This window comes from Cyprinus carpio, chromosome A1 (genome assembly GCF_018340385.1).
Source record: "Cyprinus carpio isolate SPL01 chromosome A1, ASM1834038v1, whole genome shotgun sequence".
Taxonomy (NCBI): domain Eukaryota; kingdom Metazoa; phylum Chordata; class Actinopteri; order Cypriniformes; family Cyprinidae; genus Cyprinus; species Cyprinus carpio.
Genome location: NC_056572.1, coordinates 1164917 through 1185917, shown reverse-complemented (window position 1 = coordinate 1185917; position 21001 = coordinate 1164917). Strand labels below are relative to the sequence as shown.

The following is a 21001-nucleotide window of genomic DNA, read 5'->3' as shown; positions in this document are numbered from 1 at the left end:
TTATACTATACATTTGAAAATATATACATTTGAATAAATTAATAAAATAAGTTTTTATAATTGTTTTACTCACAATAATTATTTATCCTCAAAAAAGATACTTTGAGTATTAGCTTCCATCCATTTAACTTGTCCTAATAATTGTGACATTTGTTCTCGCTTACTCGATGTATTGCATTGTACTTCAACATATGCAAGGTTTCTCAGCTTTAAAAGTATACTGGATGATTTAACATTAAATTAGATTTGTAATGTTATTCTTTATATATTTATCATCTAAAATTAGATAATATTAGACCATTCAAAATAGACTAATTTATTCTCAGAGATTGTTATATTATTTACAACTTCTATTTACTGGGGCTAATAGTCCATTTACAAAAATAAAATGAATAAATTATCCCAAGCCAAGTAATCTAAAAGACTTCATGCAAATAAAGACATTTAGAAAATACAGTTTGTTGGGAAACAGAATTTAAGCACATATTTTACAGTTTAATTAATACATAGAAATAAAGAAGGTACTTCAGGTGTTGCAGTGTAGTCGGTTTATAATGACATTCACATGACATCCCTCCCTCCGGAGACTTTCATTCACACTCAGTCACTGCCTGGACCAGACCTTCATCAGGTACCTCTTTCTACTTCCTGCAGAGCTAACAGATTAGCAGGGTCATCTGTTCCCCATTCATCCGTTATATATGCCTGGTCCTCTTCATCCTCAAGTAAAGAAAGGCGCACATGTCAGCACACACATATGAATCCTGACTGACCTCTTGAGGCAGTGGGAAGCCTGGAAAAACATAGAAATGTCATTACAATCATACCTTCTTTAATGTTACATTATTCCCCACAAACATTCCATATCTAGCCATTCTATTTTAGCATTAATTATATACTATTATAGCATTAATTAATATTTTGAATGAGCTTTTTTATATTTTCATTTGAATTTTAGTTTAAATTGTATGTGCTTTTGTTATTTTTATTTTAATATGTCTAGTTTTAGCACTTAGCCAAAGCAACTTTTAATCTGGAAGCGATGTCAACGATAGCAAACAAACTGTCACCTCTAGTGGCAGTACACGCTACAGTATTACAGCTATATAGTAGCTATAAAGTAAGGTTTAAAGTGGTGCTATTTTTTATTGCTCTGTGGAGTGTACTGGAGGATCTGTAGTCTCCTGCACTCAGGGTCATGGCATCTCTGATACCACACTTCTTCTTTGAGGTCCACCACAATTCTATGAAAAGAAGAATTAAGAGCATTTGTAATTTGTTACAGACCATCAAACAGACCATGTAAAGCAATGCAAATCACAGCGATAGAGACTCACATGATGCAAGTTGTTGCTCTTGTGAAAGCGCTTTACATCGTGGCACCAGCGGAATTTCTCATAAATCAGCAGCTGTTCAGATGCAAAGTAGTTCCATCGCCGGATGCCTGCGACATTCAGTTAACAAAGCATTCGACTGAAATGATTCCTTTTGTGAAAAAGGTGCTTTCAGCAACACAAGGGCGCAGAAGTTTCTTTCATTTGATAGAAAAACTAACTGAAAGCATGACACCATCTCTTTTTGTTCCTGTCACTTACTTCCTTGAATGCCATCCTTGCACACGAGTGCAAGCACAAATTCATCCACCACTGCTTCTGTCCACCCAACAGGTTTATATGGAGAGAGCAGAGTGAGAAGTCTCTACTTGTAGTTAACTGTCAATGATGCAAACAGTAAAGCATGACATTCAAGCAGGGTGGGAAATTAACTTTTTTGGTCCAACAGCCCAATCGGACTGGTTAATGTTCAATTTCATATACAGTCATGGTCAAAAATATGGGCACCCTTGGAAAATATGATCAAAGAAGGCTGTGAAAATTAATCTAAATTATTAAAAAAAATAGTTTTATTAAATAAAAAAAAAAAAAAAAAAAAATCTAACCTTTCATTGGATAATAAGAATTTAAAATGGGGGGAAATATCATTATGAAATAAATGTTTTTCTCTAATACACATTGGACACAATTAACGGCACCCTTTTATTCAATACTTTTTGAAACCTTCATTTGCCAGTTTAACAGCTCTAAATGTTCTCCTTTAATGCCTGGTTAGATATTCAGATATGTGTGTTAGCCAATATTTAATTACCTGATATTGGTAATTAAAGAAGCTAGAAATATGAGTTCTTCTTTTGTGGTGTGCTTGGAGGGCTTTGGGTCAAACTTGTTGTTTTCTGCCACACAGAAGAGAGATGAGGCTCTCTGCTCCACAGACTTCAGCCTGTCCTGCCATTTTCCTCCCGTCATCCTTGCCATGATTAAATCTCTCTCACGCTCTGTGATGTGATCAGCAGAGGACAGTAAAGAGCTCAGGAGAAATGAAGTCACCTGTAAACAGATGAAGGTCCATCAGCAAATATACAGTGAATGCCTCTGATACAGCAGATCCTAACAGATCTCTCTAATACATGGATATTAACTCTAACTTCTAATCCTAAAACAGACAGACTAAGAGAGAGAAAGAGAGGGAGAGAGTGAGAGAGTGTGTTTCTGTGCCAGTTGCATAAACATAGCCACTATATCTTAAGAACTAGTTTTACTAACTAGCAATTAGACTCACTTTTCTGATTAAAATTGTCCCAATCTAAATTTTTGTCAATGACTTTAAACAGTTATGACCAATCTAGAAGAAAACACATTAGATGGCTAACTTTTTAAGACTAGTTTAATTAGTTTATGTATCCGTTTTAGTTTTATAACAGCAGGTTATACAACTTATACAATGCATAATATGTTATTTTCATATTCTCCCCCTGTATAATAAAGTACATTTAAGAAATCAGTGCTCCAGCTGGTTGGTCGCTTTGTTATTCTGTTTTTGTTTATTTATTGAGGAACGTGCGTAACTGCGTCATAGGCATGAAGCGTTGCGCACGCGCTGTATCCCGCAAAACGGAACTGCTTTGAATATTAATAAGTCGACAAACCTCGTCATTATTTGACGTTATTTTGTCTTTATGTCTTATTTTATGTATGTTTTATTTTTAGGGATTAACACTATTTATGAACGTTATTGTACTATTATTATGGAAAAGTAAAAAAAAGGGGGAAAAAAGTATTTATCTAATTAATATTCATGAGCGCATATCTTGCGTACGTCGCCGTACCCCGTGGCATGCCGGGATTAGTGCGGCTAGTATATTGGCGCGTTGTTTTGAACGAAGTATGGAGTTGATACGTGCGCTGCAGTTATTAAAATTAAACAGTGTGTCTTCAGGTATGGTTCCATTTTTCGTCACGAGCATGTCCTAGAAACAACTGCTAAATTAATTATGGGATTCACTTTGTGTATTGTTGTATTAAACCTCTAAATATCTCGAGCGCTCTCTGTAATTGCCGGGGTTTGTTTTGATTTCGGTTCGTCGTTTGCTATTTTTTTTAGCATAGCAGCAGAAGATGAGTAGCTAGGAATTTTAACTACCCGTTCAATCTGTCACAGTGTTTATAATTAGATCGAAATCAGACAAGGTGGCTAATGACTAACGTATATCACTAAATAGTGTACTTCGCGTAAGTTAATCATTGTCTGTGTCTCAGCTTTGGAGCATTATTAGCCAGAGTGTACTTGTTTTGTTGACTTGTTGGTATGTTTCAGCCTGGGTGGATGCAGTGTGGGGTTTTGAGTTCACCCACACAGACCCTCTTGACCCTGTTATCGAGGAGGAGATAAAGGAAGACCCTGATGTTTTCAAAACAATTTACAAGCAGCTTCTGCCCTTCTCCGCTGAGGATGATGACGATACACGGGTATGACGTCACGTGATGATGCTGTGATTTCTTTGTGATCCAGTGTAAATGTACCTTGCTTATGATGTTTTTTTTTTTTTCTTCCTGCAGAGTGTCTGGGTGGTGTTTGGTGAGAATGGTGTCTCTGCAAAACCTTTGGTGGCCGTCCTGTCCTATTTCATCCTTAGTGCTAAAGCCAAAAGTCCCAGTCTCGAGCAGAGACTATGTGGTCTACAGGCAGCCTCTCTGTACTTGTTGCTGCTAAAAATTCCAGGTCAGTTTCCTAAGAAAGTAAACAAACTGTCAGTAAGTTGAAATTTACACTCACAGCTCTGATTAATTAACCCCTTAACTGTCACCCCCCATTTTTTAAAATAGGCATTAAAGTGCACTATCCAAACTTAAATTGTTGTATTTTATGAACACTTTGGAATATAGACCTAAGGTTGGTCTCTTTTTAAAGAAGAAAATTAGCAGATTTTGGCAAAAATGTTTCAAAAAATTTAAAGTATCAAAAAGTTATAGAAGTTTAAATGTATTGTAAATAAAATGTGCTATATTAATTTTATTTTATTTATTATTAATATTTTACTTAACAGGCTTTACTCTAAAATTGGTATAAAATTAAAGTCTTGTGTTTAAATAAGTTATGTTCCAAATTTGAAGTTCATATGAAAAAAATTGAGGTTCCTGTGAGATTTTATTTCGGGCGTCATACCACAAACAGCCACTGGGGGCCATCAAAACTCCTTTGAATTTTGTTTAATGAATTTTTCACTAGATTTCTCTGTCAATTTTACTTCAGTACTCAAAATAACCACCAAATATGGAATCCTGAGACTCAGACCTTTTCCAATGATATGTTTGTTGCCAAGATTATAAAAAGTTTTGACCTTAATGCATTTTGTAATATGACACCTGACACTGCCCACTAAGGGGGAGGAGACCACCATAAGATTTTAAAGTACAATTTCCATGATAACGCAATGTCCGATTTCAAAATGTTTTTCACAGGATGAATCTTGGGCTTCTAAGCTTTCAAATGATATATAACTTATGATGATTGTGTTTTGATTGTTGCCTCTGTGTGCAGTTCAAAAGATTCATCTTTTCAAATCAGTGCTGTGAGTGTAAGTTTCAAGTTACAAGTTCTCACCTTCAAATCAACAAGTGCTCGAGTTTTGCTACTATTTTACCTTCATTGTTTCCGTCTCTTGCATCTAGCTGAATTCCTTCCTAATGCATGGCACTGATTTCCGGTTGTTATGCCTGCATTAATTTATTTAATGTTTTTGTCCATCTTCAGGGAGTGTTGCGAATAAAGTGTACCATCAGATTCTTTTTGATACCTGTCTGAACATGCCACTGAAGTGCTGGCCTCAAGACTCTGGCAAGAAACGCAAGAAAGATTGTTTGAAGAGCTCTCAAGGTGACCCCAAAACTGGCAAACGATCCAAACCCCCAAAGAAAGTGTCAGAAGAGGTATAGAATGTTGCTTTTGCTTTTTTGTGTATGTAACATTTACACTCATCATCTTTAAAAGGGATTTTTCTATGCAGACACATTGCTGAAAGAAGTCCAGTCTATCTGTCAATGTGAAATGTATTTTGGCATTTTGTTTCCCAGCAGATGGAGATTGATGAAGATGATGAGGAACAAGGGGTGTACTTTTCTCCACAGGACTTGCTGAAACTAAGAGAGGGCATTGTCTTGCTGGTTCGCACACTTCTGAGGCTTCTAGAGAGATTTTCGCTTCGAGACAAACCTCAGAGTGCTGACAGCTGTGTTCAGGTCAGTAAATGATGCTTTCACATGCCAGCTTCACTCAGCACTTGTGTGTTACTTGTGGTTGTGTTGGGGATTAGCATACATCTTAACATAGTTTGTTACAGTGATCTTGAGGATATTAAGTCATTAGTTAACAGGTTCTTAGAGCATATAAAGTTGATGTATAGATCAGAATATGGTTGAATACTTTCATACATTGATAGTAGGGCTGTGCAAAAAATCGAATGTGATTTTTCATGCGCATCTCATCAGTAAAGACGCTCCTGTGATTAGTAGTATATCTCCAGTACGTGCGTTAAGATTAGGGTTGCCAGGTTTTCACAACAAATCCTGCTCAGTTGCTTCTCAAAACTAGTCCAACACTAGCCCAGTCACATTTCCAGGAGATTCCCTGATTGCACGTTTTTTGGCATGGTTGCCTTGGTAAAATTCGCTTTTTAGGGGCTAAATATCACATTATTGGTATTGGGGTCGCTTCAACCCGCGGACATGAAAAACAACCACAGACTTGGCAACACTGGTCAGGTGGAGCGGCATTTACTACACAGAGCCGTAGTCCACCGACAAGCTACACAAAATCGCTTTCAAAATCGACAAAGAAGCGCCTGCAATTTCAAAATCGATTTTGTGTAGATTTGTCAGTGAATTACGGCTCTGTGTAGTAAATGCCAACCAGTGTTGCCAAGTCTGCGGTTGTTTTTTTCATGTTCGCGGGTTGAAGCGACCCCAATACCAATAATGTGATATTTAGCACCTAAAATGTGAATTTTACCAAGGGAACACTGCCAAAAAAAACGTGTATTTTTATCGCCCGGAACGAAACGCGATTGGACTAGTTTTGAGAAGCAATTGGGCAGGTTTTGTTGTGAAAATCTGCCAATCCTGATCTGAACGCACGTGCTGGAGATATACTACTAACTACAGGAGCGCCTTTACTGATGAGATGCGCATGAAAATCGCATTCAATTTTTTTGCACAGCCATAATTGATGATTACATTTGAAGCCTTTAAAACATTTGCATTTTTACTATAATTTTTACAGAATACTGAGATTTTTGTAATATTTTCATTTACTTTCAGCTTTTCACTCAACTTACCAACTTTGAGCCAGTCATTGGAGATCTGTCATTCTCTCAGGAAAGGTGAATGTAAAAGAAAATTAGAAAGATGAGGAAATGCATTTCAGCACTATTTTTTTAGCATTATTTATATACTATTATAGTATTAATATTTTGAGTTGCCTTTTATATTTTTGTTTTCATAGTTTTGCTATGTGATTGTCACTTTAAAAAATAAATAAATAAATAACTTGAATGGATAGTTTGCCCAAAAATGAAAAATCTGTCTTTAGTTACCCTCATGTAGTTCCCAAACACGTTAGCCCGTTGTTCATCTTCGGAACACAAATTAAGATATTTTTGATGAAATCCGAGAGCTTTCTGACACTGCATGGATTGCAATGCGACTGAAACGTTCAAGGCCCAGAAAGGTAGTTAGTTCATCGTTAGAATAATCCATGTGACATCAGTGATTCAACCGTAATGTTATGAAGCTACAAGAATACTTTTTGTGCACGAAGAAATAAAAAATAATGACTTTATTCAACAATTGAGATGAGATGAACGAAGATCTTACGGGTTTGGAATGAAATGAGGGTGAGTAATTAATGGGGGGGCAGCTGTGGCCTAATGGTTAGAGACTTGGACTTGTAACCCGAAGGTCGCAGGTTCGAGTCTCGGTGCTGGCAGGAGTTGTGGGTGGGGAGTGAATGAACAGCGCTCTCTTCCACCCTCAATACCAGTGGCTGAAGTGCCCTTGAGCAAGGCACTGAACCCCCAGTTGCTCCCCGGGCGCTGGATATATAGCTGCCCACTGCTCCGGGGGTGTGTTCACTTCTCACTGCTGTGTGTGTGCACTTGGATGGGTTAAATGCAGAGCACCAATTTCGAGTATGGGTTACCATACTTGACAAATGTCACGACTTTCACTTTCACTTTCACATTAATGACAGAATTTTCATTTTTGGGTGAACTAACCCTTTCACAAAAACTATTTTAATGTATGGTTTTAGTTAACAATATAATATAAGTCTTTCACACAAATAGATCGGAGTTTATATCCAGCACTATGACCTTTTTTTCTTTAAGGAATGTCGACCAATTACAGAGTCTGCCTGAGCTGTCCTACCATGGACTGGGGCTACTTTGCTCAACCATTCATGGTGAAGGAGATGAGGTGGGTGTTTTTACTCCAGAAAGACCTCCTCATTTTAGTTACATTCATTAAATTACATTGCTTGATCATTGTGCGTGTTGCATTTTACAGTGCCGTCGACGAGTGTTCCGCAAGCTGCTGTATGTTATTCTAATGATGAAAACACAAGAGAGGTCCAAGCCGTGTCTTCTTGCTCCATCTCAGGCTGTCTGTGGTGCCAGAGACCAGGCCATGCTTTTCATCGGGTTAGTAACCACTTATTCCCTTCTTTCTAGGGTTCCAGTAATATTTCCACATAGGAATATTTATGTTTTGTTTCTAAAATTACATGCATTCTCTAAATTTATTTTGTCCCCTACTGTGTTCAGCATTGATTCTGTGAGTTGTTTATATATGCATTATGTGTGTCCTGTGTTCTAGACATATTGTTGATAAGCAGAGGGAGGCCACATTGCCGCTTTTAAGGATACTTGTGCAGCACATCTGCCATCAGGTATATTTCATGTTAAAAGAATATTCCACTTAAAATGAATTGCTTCATTTCAGTCATTTCAGTTATGTCATTATTGACTCTCAGCCCTCATCGTTACAAACCTGTTTGTTGTTATTCTTTTCATGGAACATGGACATTTTTGAAGAATCTGCATGCATATGACATTTTAGAGTGACCACAACTAAAAAAGCATAATAAAGGGAGTTCATATATTTTTGCATCAAAGACCTGAATGGAGATTCTATATAATTTTCCTTTTGACTTTTACTGAAAAACAGATTTGGAGCAACCACAATTGTTTTGGATAGGTCACCCAAAAATGATAGTTCTATCGTCATTTGCTTTATGTTGTTCCAAACCCATAAGACTTTGGTTAATCTTCTGTTATATTTTTAATAAAACCTGAGACGTTTCTGTCCGTCCATTGGATGTCCAGGTAACTAAATCCAAAACGGTTATGAAGGCGTTGATTGCTTTATATGATACTCACACACATTCTAGCATGTGACATTCACACAAACTTCCGTGATTACAATTTATGATTGAATTTGAATGTGTGTTAGTTATTAAAAGCCTAGATAAATTCTATCATGTACAGCGATCTCATCTTCACAGGACTTTAAACTAATAGATTAATATGGATTTGTTTTGCAATACTTTTAAGGTTTGATTTTTTTTGCACATCTTTAATTCAGTTTAAATTGTAAATTTAATTACATTTTCAATTTAATTTGTATATCTAAATAAAAAAAAACATAATTTCTTTGTAATTCTTTCCACATATCTCACTCTTTGTTTGTGTGTGTGTTTCAGATGGTGGAGAAGTCTGAATATCGAGTCAGTGGAGCACAGGCTGTTGGGAAGCTGATGGCTAAGATGCCGTGTCAGGACTATGCAGCCATCATTAAGTGGCTCTATAGCTACTCCCGAAATAACAAGGTGAACTGCCCCATGATGATTTTCATTTAAGCACAACTTACCATATGCACAGATTAATTTTATATTTTTCAATGCTCTTATCTGTTCCTGATGGATATCAATTAAAACCTCTCTTCAGGTGGCATTCAGAATGTTTGCACTTGATGTGGCCTTGGTCCTCCTGGAGCAGAGTGAGAGGGATGTGGACGACACCGTGGACCCCGAGCTGGCTGTGTTCCTTCCTCACAGGTTTCTGGTGCACAACATCATCTACAATCATCGTAATGATGTCTCCCCCACAGTCAGAGGTCACGCATTGCACTGCCTGGCACAGTGTCTGGAGCTGGGTTCCCAGAATGCCACAAAATGTGTCCATGAGCTCTTCTCCAACAGTAAGTATATTACTACAGTATGGTAACTGTACAGCTCTGTGTAAAATGTTCTGTATGAGTAAGTTCTATAATTTAGTTACGACAAGCAATATGTTTGAATACTGAATAAGCTCATTCTTTTCTCTGCAGGTGCTCAGACTATGCTCGAGTCGGGCCGCTCTGAGCGTAAGATCATATTTTGGTATTTAAAATGAAATTAGGGCGAAGCATTTTTATAGTCAGTGATGGTTCAGTTTGTTTTGTTTTTCAGAAACTCTAAAAAGAAGAGAGACTGTTCAGAAAACCGCTCTGACTTTCAGAACCATTGAGCTTACAAAACACAAGAGCATTACCACGACTCACAGGAGCGTCATGAATTCTTCCTTACAGAGTAAGTTCGACTCATAGAGGCCTAATCATTTACATTTCAAATTTTGCATGACTGTCTATTTTTTTAATTAATGTTTTTTTATTTACTATTAGATGAGGAAACATTGACTCTATTTAAAAAACATGTCAGCGATCCAAAAACCAATGCTAGAAAAAGTGCACTGGAGGTATGAAACACATTCTACATTTTGAAGCATTTCACATTTTAACTTATTGAGTGTCAATTTGTTCATCTGGAGAGGTTTTTTTTTTAGTTTGTATATTTTTAACAGTGGTGCTTTAATCAGTATGCTGATCTATACTATAGTTTAGTTGTTAGATGATTTGTACAATATGATAAGACCCTTTGAAAAAGTTGCTTTAAAGCACTGCTGTTGTACATTCATATGTTGTTTTTGACCCATTTTTGTAGCTTAATTTCCATAAATGCTCTCTGTGGACTGGGGAGGGAACTTTTTGTTATTGCATTGTTATTGTTAGAGTATGTTTGCATAGAAAAAAAACACTTTGTTTTATAATATGGGCCCTATATAGTCAAAATAGTATAAAGAAAGCAGCTATAACTGATTGTCTTCCATGTGTTTGTGTAGACCGTCATGAGTCTGCTGAAGCATGGGGTGATCTCATGCAGTGCAGAGAATCTGAGTATTCTGTCAGATCGCTGCAGGGATCCTGCTGTCTCCGTGAAGAAAAAAGCCATGCAGTGCCTTATGGATCTCCTCGCTGTGAGCACCCCCTCAAAACCTCACAATACATTGCTTCATCCAACAGATGGGTTCATACTGTCTACCTGTTATGACCAATATGATTAACTAGTCAAAACAGTCAAACCTTTGCCTCTGCATTTTAATGGTTACCTACAGTACAGACCAAAAGTTTGGAAACATTACTATTTTTAATGTTTTTGAAAGAAGTTTCTTCTGCTCATCAAGCCTGCATTTATTTGATCAAAAATACAGAAAAAAAATGTAATATTGTGATATATTATTACAATTTAAAAATAATTGTTTTTAAATTTATTATACTTTTAAATTATCATTTATTTCTGTGATGCAAAGCTGAATTTTTAGGATCATTATCACATGATCCTTTAGAAATCATTCTAATATGATGATTCATTATCAAAGTTGGAAACAGTTCTGCTGCTTAATATTTTTTCAGAACATGTGATACTTTTTTAGGATACTTTGATGAATAAAAAGTAAAAAAAAATAAAAATAAAAAAAAGAAGCTATGATTTTAAAATATAAATATTTTGTAATAACAATATACACTACTGGTCAGTAATTTGGGTTCATTAATTTTTTTTTCTTTTTTTTTAAAATAAAATCAATACTTTTATTCAGCAAGGATGTGTTAAATTGATAAAAAGTGATAGTAAAGAAAATATATTATTAGAATTTTTGGTTTTTTTTAATAAATGCAGTTCTTTTTAACCTTTTATTCATCAAATATATTAGACAGCAGAACTGTTTCCAACACTCATAATAAATCAGAATATTAGAATGATTTCTAAATGATCATGTGATAGACTGGATGTTACATGTGACACTGAAGGCTGGAGTAATGATGCTGAAAATTCAGCTTTGCATCACAGGAATAAATTATTTTTTTTAAGTATATTCAAATAGAAAACTATTATTTTAAGTTGTAATAATATTTCACAATATTACTGTTTTTTCTGTATTTTTGATCAAATAAATGCAGGCTTGATGAGCAGAAGAGACTTCTTTCAAAAACATTAAAAATAGTAATGTTTCCAATCTTTTGGTCTGTACTGTATGTCAGGTTTGAATTCTTATTCTAGGCTTTAAAAGACTTTATCTGTCACTATGGTGATGAACACTGGTTTCGAGTGTTTCCCAAACCTTCCTTTCTATCGTTATGTTTCCAGGCTCTGCCTGAGAATAGAGAGGTGCAGGAGGCCTGGCTGAGAGGAGTGTTACCGGCTGTCATGGACTCTGAGAGCTCTGTGCAAGAGAAAGCTCTAGAGTGTCTGGACCATGTCGTCATTGCTCACATTAAGAGTCAAGGCAAATATCGGGATGACGACACCTCTCAGAAGCTGGCCTGGGACTTACTGGGTCTGATGTGTGAAAAGTGTCAACACCTCAGGTCAGTTACACGTGTCCTAACCATCTGTGACATGTCCCCCCTTTTTTTCTTTCTTTTTTTTTTTCATTTTTATTATTTCTGTCCTCCCCCACATCTCTCTCTTCTGTAGCCGGTATTTCAGCAAGGCTTTCAGCGTGTGGGCTCCGCAGCAGAAGTTCACTCCTGGCTTTGTGAACGGTTTGCTGTCTCACACTGAGGGAGAGAGGGCCGCTGCCGCCTGGCTGCTCTTAGCTAAAATTGCCAGTTGCTCTCCTAAACTGAATTATGGCACAGTGTTGGATACCTGGGAGAATACTATCAGGTTAGAAAGCAGAGCTAAGGAAGTGATATGTGATTTTTGTTGTGAAATTTTAACCTCACTGTAAATGCACAAACAGTTATAGTATAAAGGAAAATGGTCAGAAAATATGTAGTTTTGATCTAATAATTTAGATTTTGATTGATGGGCATGTTTGTTCCAAAATACTTGTTTTATGACTTTTAGAATTATGTTTTTGTTTTAATTATCAGGTCACCAGTTGTTTCAGTCACAATGACCTGTCACATCTTGAGCGTTCTGGGAGACATTGCGTCCAATCTCAATGATGACACCAAGACCAGAATAGTAGGTACGTGTGGTGCGTCAGGACTTCAGACTATGACTGAAATGGCCGCAAATGCATCAAAAAAGTATTTGCAATTATAATAAAAATAGTTCCCAATGGTGACAGGTGATGTGATTTCATCATAACTGATCTGGTGAGGTGGCATTCATTTATTACATATTCAAGGAGCAAACACTTTGGTCTTGTTAGGCAGTTCTTTTTAACTGGACTGTGTCACGTTATTGGTTCTACACACTCACTGAACCACGAGTCATTTATAGTCAGGTTGGATTCAGATGAACTGAGAACTGCTATTGTGACATTTGTACTTCAGATTGATGATGCACACTACTGTTCAAACCTTTGGGGTCAGTGAGATGTTTTTTGACAGAAGTCGCTTCTGTTCACCAAGTCTGCAATTATTTAGGCTAATAAGAAATGTAGTAATATTGTGAAATATCATTACAGTTTAAAATAACTTCTCTTTTAATGTATTGTAAAATGTAATTAATTTATTCCAGTGATTGAAGCTAAATTTTCAGCATAATTACTCCAGTCTAATATGCCAATTTGCCGCTCAAGAAACATTTCTTATTATTATCAAAGTGCTATGTAAGTCATTTGTGACATTTACAAATGTCACTTTTTATTGTCGTTGTTGCATCCTTGCTGAATTAAACACACACACACACACACACACACACACACACACACACACACACACACACACACACACACACACACACACACATATATATATCTCTTTCTTTCAAAAACATTCTTAGTGACCTGAAACTTTTGTACTGTAGTATATGGCATAAGACAGGTAATACAAAACTTTTGCATTCACAATGCAACTTTGTTAGTAATGGTATTTGAATTCAAATATATTGCAAATGTGTACATTTTACTTGTGTAGATGATCTGATGGGCTGGTTGAAGACTTTCAGCCTGCCTTTGGAGGTAATCAGCTCCTGTGTGGATACTCTGGTCAGATTTTCAAGATCAGACAACACTCAGGACACATTGGTAAGATTATACCATTAACAAAAAAGGTCTTAATATAATGTGCCATATTTATACTTTAATAATTTCTTTGTGGGTTTCAGAGGTTCCTGGATCGTTTCTGTGGAGAGCTGGTCTCTGTGTGTGAGAGTTATCTGTCTGCTGTCATTCTACAAGAGAAGGGAGCTGAGAACATCAATGAAGACCTGCTGGTAAAGACCAAGCTTTTATTAAAGTTGTCAACTTTTTTTTGCAACAAAAAATTAATCTAGTTTTACAGGACTATTTTACGCCCTCTTTGAGCCTTACGATTAAACGGTTTGTTTTTTTCTGCACTGCTCTTTGCATATGAAATGAAAACATCACAAGTCTTTGTTGCTTAAAATTACTCAGCACTTATTTTGATTATTTGATTCTGATCATCCAATAAGCACCATTGTTTTGCAAAAATGATTTACAAATTGTAAAATTTGTAAATCATATATTAATATTTTTAGGTTCTGTCATTTGAACAAGCCATTTTTGCGGTTTTATTTTAATAAATGGTCTTTTCTTGCCTGGGGTGGAAGTTTCTGAAAATTATAGCATGTTTCATAGGTACATTGAACTATTTTATTTCAGAAGATCAATGAAAATATGATATCCTCCTTTTAACATTATGGATAAAACTTCTGATCTTTTGACAAGCTCCTACACAAATCAAGATGTTTTTAATTTACATTTTGCATTTTAAAATGGCAATTTTTTTTATTGAATTTTTTCAATCCATCCCCTTTGTCTCAGGTGAAACATCTTCATACGCTTGGTGTTGCTTCGCTCCATTGCCCTTCTAAAGTAGGAAAGAGAATTTTCCTTGTGGTTCAGTCTGTTCTAACTCCCTCAGAGCAGCCAGGTGAGTCCATGCAACTTTGTTTTGCTTGTTGTGGACTTGCATATGTGTGTCAATAATATGATTAGTATAAAAATGATAACCAAGAGCTCTACCCAGACTAACATGCAGCTTTAGGCATTTTACATCTGCTGTCAATATCAGTCTTGGATTAATGTCGCAAAACCATCTTCTGTCTCCGGTTTATTCTGTTTCTTCCAGTTCCTGCTGAAGGAGATGAGCTGCCTGCTAGTCAGCCTCTGTCTCAGTTCAAACCCAATTCCATGTCAACAGTGGTCCGAGCACAAGCAGTTATCACATTAGGTGTGAAATATGTTTGCTTTAGACACACGTAACCTAATAGGCAGAATGTGAAAACATCTGTTCTGAGTTTGATCTCGTTCTCTGTCACAGGGAAGCTGTGTCTGCAGCACGAGGAGCTGATGTTGAAGTATCTGCCAGTGTTTGCGCGGGAGCTGGAAGTGGGCACAGAGCTGGCCGTGCGCAGTAATGTGGTTGTGGTGATGTGTGATCTTTGTGTGCGCTACACCAACACTGTGACCCGATATATCCCAAACATCTCAGCCTGTCTCAGAGACAAAGATCCCATCGTCCGAGAGCAGACCCTCATTATGCTCACCAACTTACTACAGGTACACACTCAAAGCTGTGATCAGACCCTCAGAGCATCTTCAAACAAACCAAACAAACATAATTAATATTTATTTTCGTACCGCAACACAACAAAAATAATATGTGAAATGGAAAGGTGCGCTGTTTTTCCGCTTTGCTATTGTTCTTGTGGACCCAGATCCTGCCATTGTGGAGTAAGTAATATCGCCAAAGAAAAGCTTATCACAGTGCGGTTTCTTTTGCCATATAATCTAACGTTTTGGTGTGATGTCATTTGTTTTTGTTTAGTCTCTGTGAGTACTGCTTGGTTGACCTCCTGCTTAAGAAGAGTCCCCTCATGTTTTCCCAGCATTTTATTGAATGCATTTTCCACTTCAACTCTTATGAGAAACACAAGAAGTATAATAAATTCCTTCAAACCGAGAGGTACATTCTGAAATTATGCATCTGGATATGTTCTATAATTAAGATTTTCTTTTAATTTATGGGAAGCAACCACTCCGTGGAATGCTGCGAGTTCTGAAAATGTGTGTGTTTGTGTGTTTTCTGTCAGTGAGAAAAGCAGGTTTTCTCTGAAAGGACGACAGAATCAAGGCAAACGTTTCAGGATCTACAGGTTCCTCTTAAAAAACTTTACTGACGAGCAGCGATTCAATATCACAACCAAAATCTGCCAGGACATCCTTGGTGAGAGCTGTGTGTGATAGAAGTGAAATTTAAGCACTTTTTAGCAGTGCCGGTTGGTGCTTTTCAAGGGTGGAGAAAATAAAATGATTCATTATTGTGCATACAAATCCTGCTCATGCAATCATCAAATAAATAACTCTGGCTTCCAGTCAGGACAAAATACTGATTGAAATCTCAGTGTTCAATAATTTAAACAGTGAGCACAGATTTTATATTTTATTTATATTGCTCTTTATATTTATTTCTATTTCTGTATTGATTGAATTCAACTGAAGGAAACTCAAAGTAGAGGGTGCAACAGGAATGCACCTTTTATCATCAGTTTACAGTTTGGAGTCAAATGGTTTAAAATATGCTGTAGATTCAGCAGATGTTCAGAAAACACTGGTGTGTTACATAGACGTTGCTCTTACAGAGTCCTCTCTTCTCCAGCCACTTTTGTGGACTCTGAGCTGCCTCTGGACTCTGACGGCTCAGAGTTGCTTGCAGATACATTTGACATCCTGTCGCTGAAAGAGATGAAACTGACAGCCATGAGTGGCCCAGCGGCAGGAGAGGAACCTCAGGAGGATGAGATGGCCATGGCTAAAGCTGTCTTACAGGTGGCTCAGAAAAAGCTGGTCTCCCAGGTGAACGAACGTCCTGAAGGTGGATTCTGAAGGCGGTCAAAAAACTATTGTCTGACCTTTGATGAACTTGCAATCTGTTTTATGTGCAGGTCCAAAAGAGGAACTTTGTGGAGAATGTTATTCCAATCATCATCAGTCTGAAGAACATGCTGGAAGAGCAACACTCACCTGTCCTGAAACACCTTATGGCCTACCTACAGGTGATAAAGACATGACTTTAAATAAAATGCATGCACAAAAGAGAATCACTGATCCCTGATGTCATTTTATTGAGTAATCTGTTATTCACACCCATCACTATTAGAGTTAGTTTAACCATATGTATTTGAAGCAGTTTATTTATTTTTGCTTCTAAACAGCCTTTTGTTTATTCTGACAGCTGCCTTTTGTCTGTGTGTGTTACAGGTGACCATGCAGGAATATCGTTCAGAAGTGAAGGAGCTGTTTGCTGCTGATGAGCAGTTGGCTGCAGAGGTGGAGTATAACCTGAAACGGTTTGAAAAGGAAAAACAACAACAGGAACAACAGCAGATGGAGAATCAATTAGCCAGCTTCACATTTTCACCCCAACGAAACGTAAGTCAAACATGCACATGCATCGGAAAGTAGCAGAGGTGACAACAGAGCCATGAAGTGTTACTGCTGGTTTTTGACCACTTCTTTCTCTTTCTTTCTTTCCTGTCTTTCCCTCTCTTTCCCATTCTTTACTGTGGCCCAGGCAACAAATGTTGGGGGGCAGACAGGTTTTGCCTCCCCTCTAAACCCTCGTGGTACCAAAGGTCCCGCACAAACCCCAAAATCTGCTGATGCTCTGAGGTAAAACTGAGCCTCATCCCAGTACAACAGATAAATGTGTGTTTTTTTTTAGTTTGTATAATATCAGTGTGATATCATCAGTAAATGTTATCTGTAAGGCAAAAATGTGATTTTTTTTTTTTTTTTTTTTTATGAAGTCATGCTGGATTTACAATCATTCTTTCTTTCTCTCAGGCGCCGCACGTTTGCAGGCATGTTAACTCCAGTCAGGACCCATTCTTCCCCTACAGTCTTTTCAACAGGTAAACCCAATAACAACAATAATACTGCTTATACTGAACAATAAAGGTCATTTATTTCTGATGTGAATTTTATAACATCTGTGGTTGAAATAATTAATTTCACCTCTACAAAGGAATTTTAGATGATTTATTTTATTATGTATAATATGTGTATATGTTATAATATAAACCTATTTATGTTTATATGTATATAATATTCTCTATAAAATGTTTTCCATATTTATATAAGACTCAGTTTCTCAATTAAATAGAAGTATATATTTTATTTTCCGTCTCTTAAAATTCAAACTGGACTTCACACAAATACCAAATAATAATTGTTAATAGTTAATAATAAATTATCAAAATTGCAATTATTGTTACAAACTTTAGACAGTCTAAGGCGTATTTTGCTTCAGTTCTGGCTGGCAAATTAAAACAAGAAAATGCATTGGCAATAATAAAACAAAATGCACTGCTTTTTGTGTACTTTAATAAAGAGCATCTATATTATCAGTTAAAAATCATTTTAAGCTCTCTCTCTCTCTCTCTCTCTCTCTCTCTCTCTCTCTCTCTCTCTCTCTCTAACACCCACCTCTCTCTCTCTCTCTCTCTCTCTCTCTCTCTCTCTCTCTCTCTCTCTCTCTCTCTCTCTCTCTCTCTCTCTCTCTCTCTCTCTCTCTCTCTCTCTCTCTCTCTCTCTCTCTACACTCTCTCTACCTCTCTACCTCTCTACCTCTCTCCTCTGACAGGACGAGGAAAACAGGTTGGGAGAGCCATCAGTACTCCACAAGGTCAGATTCAATCATTTGGATGTCTCCCGTAATGACAAGTGTGATCCTGGAGCACAAAAGCAGTCTTAAGTCTCTGGGGTATATTTGTAGCAATAGCCAAAAATACATTGTATGGGTCAAAATTATTGATATATATTTTATGCCAAAAATCATTAGGATATTAATAGGATATTAATTAATGTTCCATGAAGATATTTTGTAAATTTCCTACTGTAAATGTATTAAAACTTATTTTTTTATTAGTAATATGCAATGTTAAGAACTTAATTTGAACAAATTTAAAGATGATTTTCTCAATATTTAAATTTTTTTTTGCACGCTCAGATTCCAGATTTTCAAATAGTTGTATCTCAGCCAAATATTGTCCTATCACAACAAACCATACATCAATGGAAAGCTTATTTATTCAGCTTTCAAATGATGAATAAATCTCAATTTTGGAAAATTGACACTGGTTTTGTGGTCCAGGGTCACAAATGTTCATCCTTACAAATGTTCATTTTTGCATTCCACTGTGCTGCTTTTCCATTGTTTTTCTGAGTATGTGCTAGACGGACGTATTTGACTGTCACACTTACTTTTTGCAGCGTATCAAGGCATGACACCGCATTCCAAAAAAAAATAAAAAAATTTCCCTCCACTGCCCTACATCACATGTTTTTAAATTCAATGGATGTGCTTTTTTACATTATTGAAATGATTGTGCATGCTGTTGTATGTCAATTTTACAGTTTTAAACGAGCTGTTGTTGTTTTCATTTGAGAAATGCAAAGGAACTTTTATTTAAATGAGCTCTTTTTTTTGTTGTTTGAGCGAGCATAAATGAAGTGACATTTGGAGAGCAAGTCAGTGCCATCTGCAGTGAATCTAAAAGAGGTACGTTTTTCAAATGCTCTTCCATGTTTAAGTCTTAAGGTCAGGAATCTCATTTATGACACTATAACCCAAGTGTATCAATAGTTCATAGCTGGTAACATCTAAAGTGTTAAAACTGACTGCTCCATGCTGTTCAGCGGCAAAAGTACTAAATGGAAGGTTGTGAATGTAAATATTATTATCTAGTTATAGGTAGCAAAGTTGTGGATGAAGAAGAGAGTGTTCTACATCTAAGGTCACCCGAACAACAGTAAGTTCATACATTTCAGATGAGTTAAGATTAATTTACAATGTTTAATTTTTATTTTCATCCACCCCTCAGAAAACCGGTGCCCAGGCAGTGGAATGTTGAATCTCCTCTTGTACAAAAACTGAGAAGCAAAAAACGCTTCTAGTAAACATTTCAGTTCACCATACGTTTAGAACAAGCCCTCTTTATTTCACACTTCTCTTGATAACTCTTTTTACGGTTTCATTTTGTCTTATTTGTTAAAAGCAGTGTTATTATATGCCTTTGATGCTTTGGATTGTATTGTGTGGATTGCCTGGTTGTTATATTTTAATGTTCACACAGTCTACTTCTCCTAACGTTCATATCAGAAAGTGTGGCTGGCAATTAATGGCTGTTATATAAAAAAGCAGATGCATCACGCATGGGCACACAACATTGCTCTGTTTATATTTGTCATATAATAAAGTTCATCTCTGTACATACACACCAACACAAATGAGCATGTTTTTCCTTACCAAAGAAATACGAAGCATACAAGAAATATAAAATATTTATCTGATTTTTCTCTTAGAATAATTATGCATGTGTCTCTAGTAGTAAATGTTAATGATTATTCATTATATACATCGCCTCTTGATAAAAATGGATCAATGGAGCCACCTAAAAAATTTAATGGCATGAATGTAAGAATATTTTTGTTTTTCTAATACTCTCTTTTGCTTTAATAACTGCAGCTTTTAAACTGGTATGGACAAAGCCTGATGACCATGTTATCGAGCGTGATTTTAGAATATTCCAAAGAGCCTCTTGTGCATTTCAATAGCATCTGATCTTCAGTGCGAAAGCAGTGTCCCAATGGTTGTGTTTCCTCTCAGTGTCACACGAGAGCGACAGAAGCCTTTCGATAAACTGCAGGTTCAGAAAGAGCTTTACTGCCAACTTGGTGACAGAAGCTTCCAGTACACAGAGACAACAGCAACACAAATTATGAAAAATAAAGATATGAATAACATACACATATGTATATAATATATAAATTGGCAAAATTGTATGTACAGGTGTGCTATAGATAGAATAGAATAGCTCCTTGGACCCAGACATAGACTTTTTAATATATTTATAATTTATTATATTTTAGTGAGACTCTTCCACAGTTTTAAATCTGGATGTCTTGTACAGAGCACGTTCTGGGCTTTAGAGATATCAAATGTTTGGAGGTTTGATCATAAACACTCCCTCTCCTTGGTCTTTAAATATGACTGATGTTGACAGAATTATCAAATATAGCACTCTTAGAAAAATATCATAATGTTTTGTAATTATTTAAATCTGGCAAATTTTCAAATTGTTTGTCATAAATATCTCAGAAAAATGTTATGGGGTTTCAAATCAGAATATAATTTTTACAAAACAGGGCATAATTTGTGGAGGACACCAGGACCAACATGATCTTAATCTGGCATTTTGGGGAGACACAACAAGAAATTATAGATCAATACTCCTAATAAATATGAGATATTCTAATGAATATGGAAGTTATTTCTCTCATTATAACACTTCTTTTTTACTATTAAGGTTTGCCCCA

General features: G+C 36.4%; 1 protein-coding gene and 1 long non-coding RNA gene across 2 annotated transcripts; one reads left to right on the top strand and one right to left on the bottom strand.

Annotated features, from left to right (window-relative positions):
* Window positions 1-363: 363 nt before the first annotated feature.
* On the bottom strand, window positions 364-1871 carry LOC122139643. Its single transcript, XR_006156753.1, has 3 exons — window positions 1596-1871; window positions 1167-1444; window positions 364-793 (listed from the first exon to the last, which is right to left on the bottom strand). It is a non-coding gene; the product is annotated as an uncharacterized LOC122139643 (long non-coding RNA).
* Window positions 1872-3136: 1265 nt separating this feature from the next.
* On the top strand, window positions 3137-19902 carry ncapd3 (non-SMC condensin II complex, subunit D3). Its single transcript, XM_042710825.1, is given in 35 exon segments — window positions 3137-3273; window positions 3652-3803; window positions 3894-4056; window positions 5089-5264; window positions 5412-5573; window positions 6651-6712; window positions 7718-7805; window positions 7896-8029; window positions 8205-8277; window positions 9091-9216; window positions 9335-9587; window positions 9717-9752; window positions 9838-9957; window positions 10050-10123; window positions 10547-10681; window positions 11851-12071; window positions 12181-12372; window positions 12582-12679; window positions 13575-13684; window positions 13765-13872; window positions 14444-14552; window positions 14751-14852; window positions 14943-15182; window positions 15277-15355; window positions 15450-15587; window positions 15715-15848; window positions 16281-16477; window positions 16567-16677; window positions 16883-17053; window positions 17196-17293; window positions 17468-17535; window positions 18267-18308; window positions 19122-19184; window positions 19371-19434; window positions 19507-19902. Coding segments are annotated over 35 exon segments (4224 nt in total). The 5' UTR covers window positions 3137-3221; the 3' UTR covers window positions 19580-19902.
* Window positions 19903-21001: the final 1099 nt, after the last annotated feature.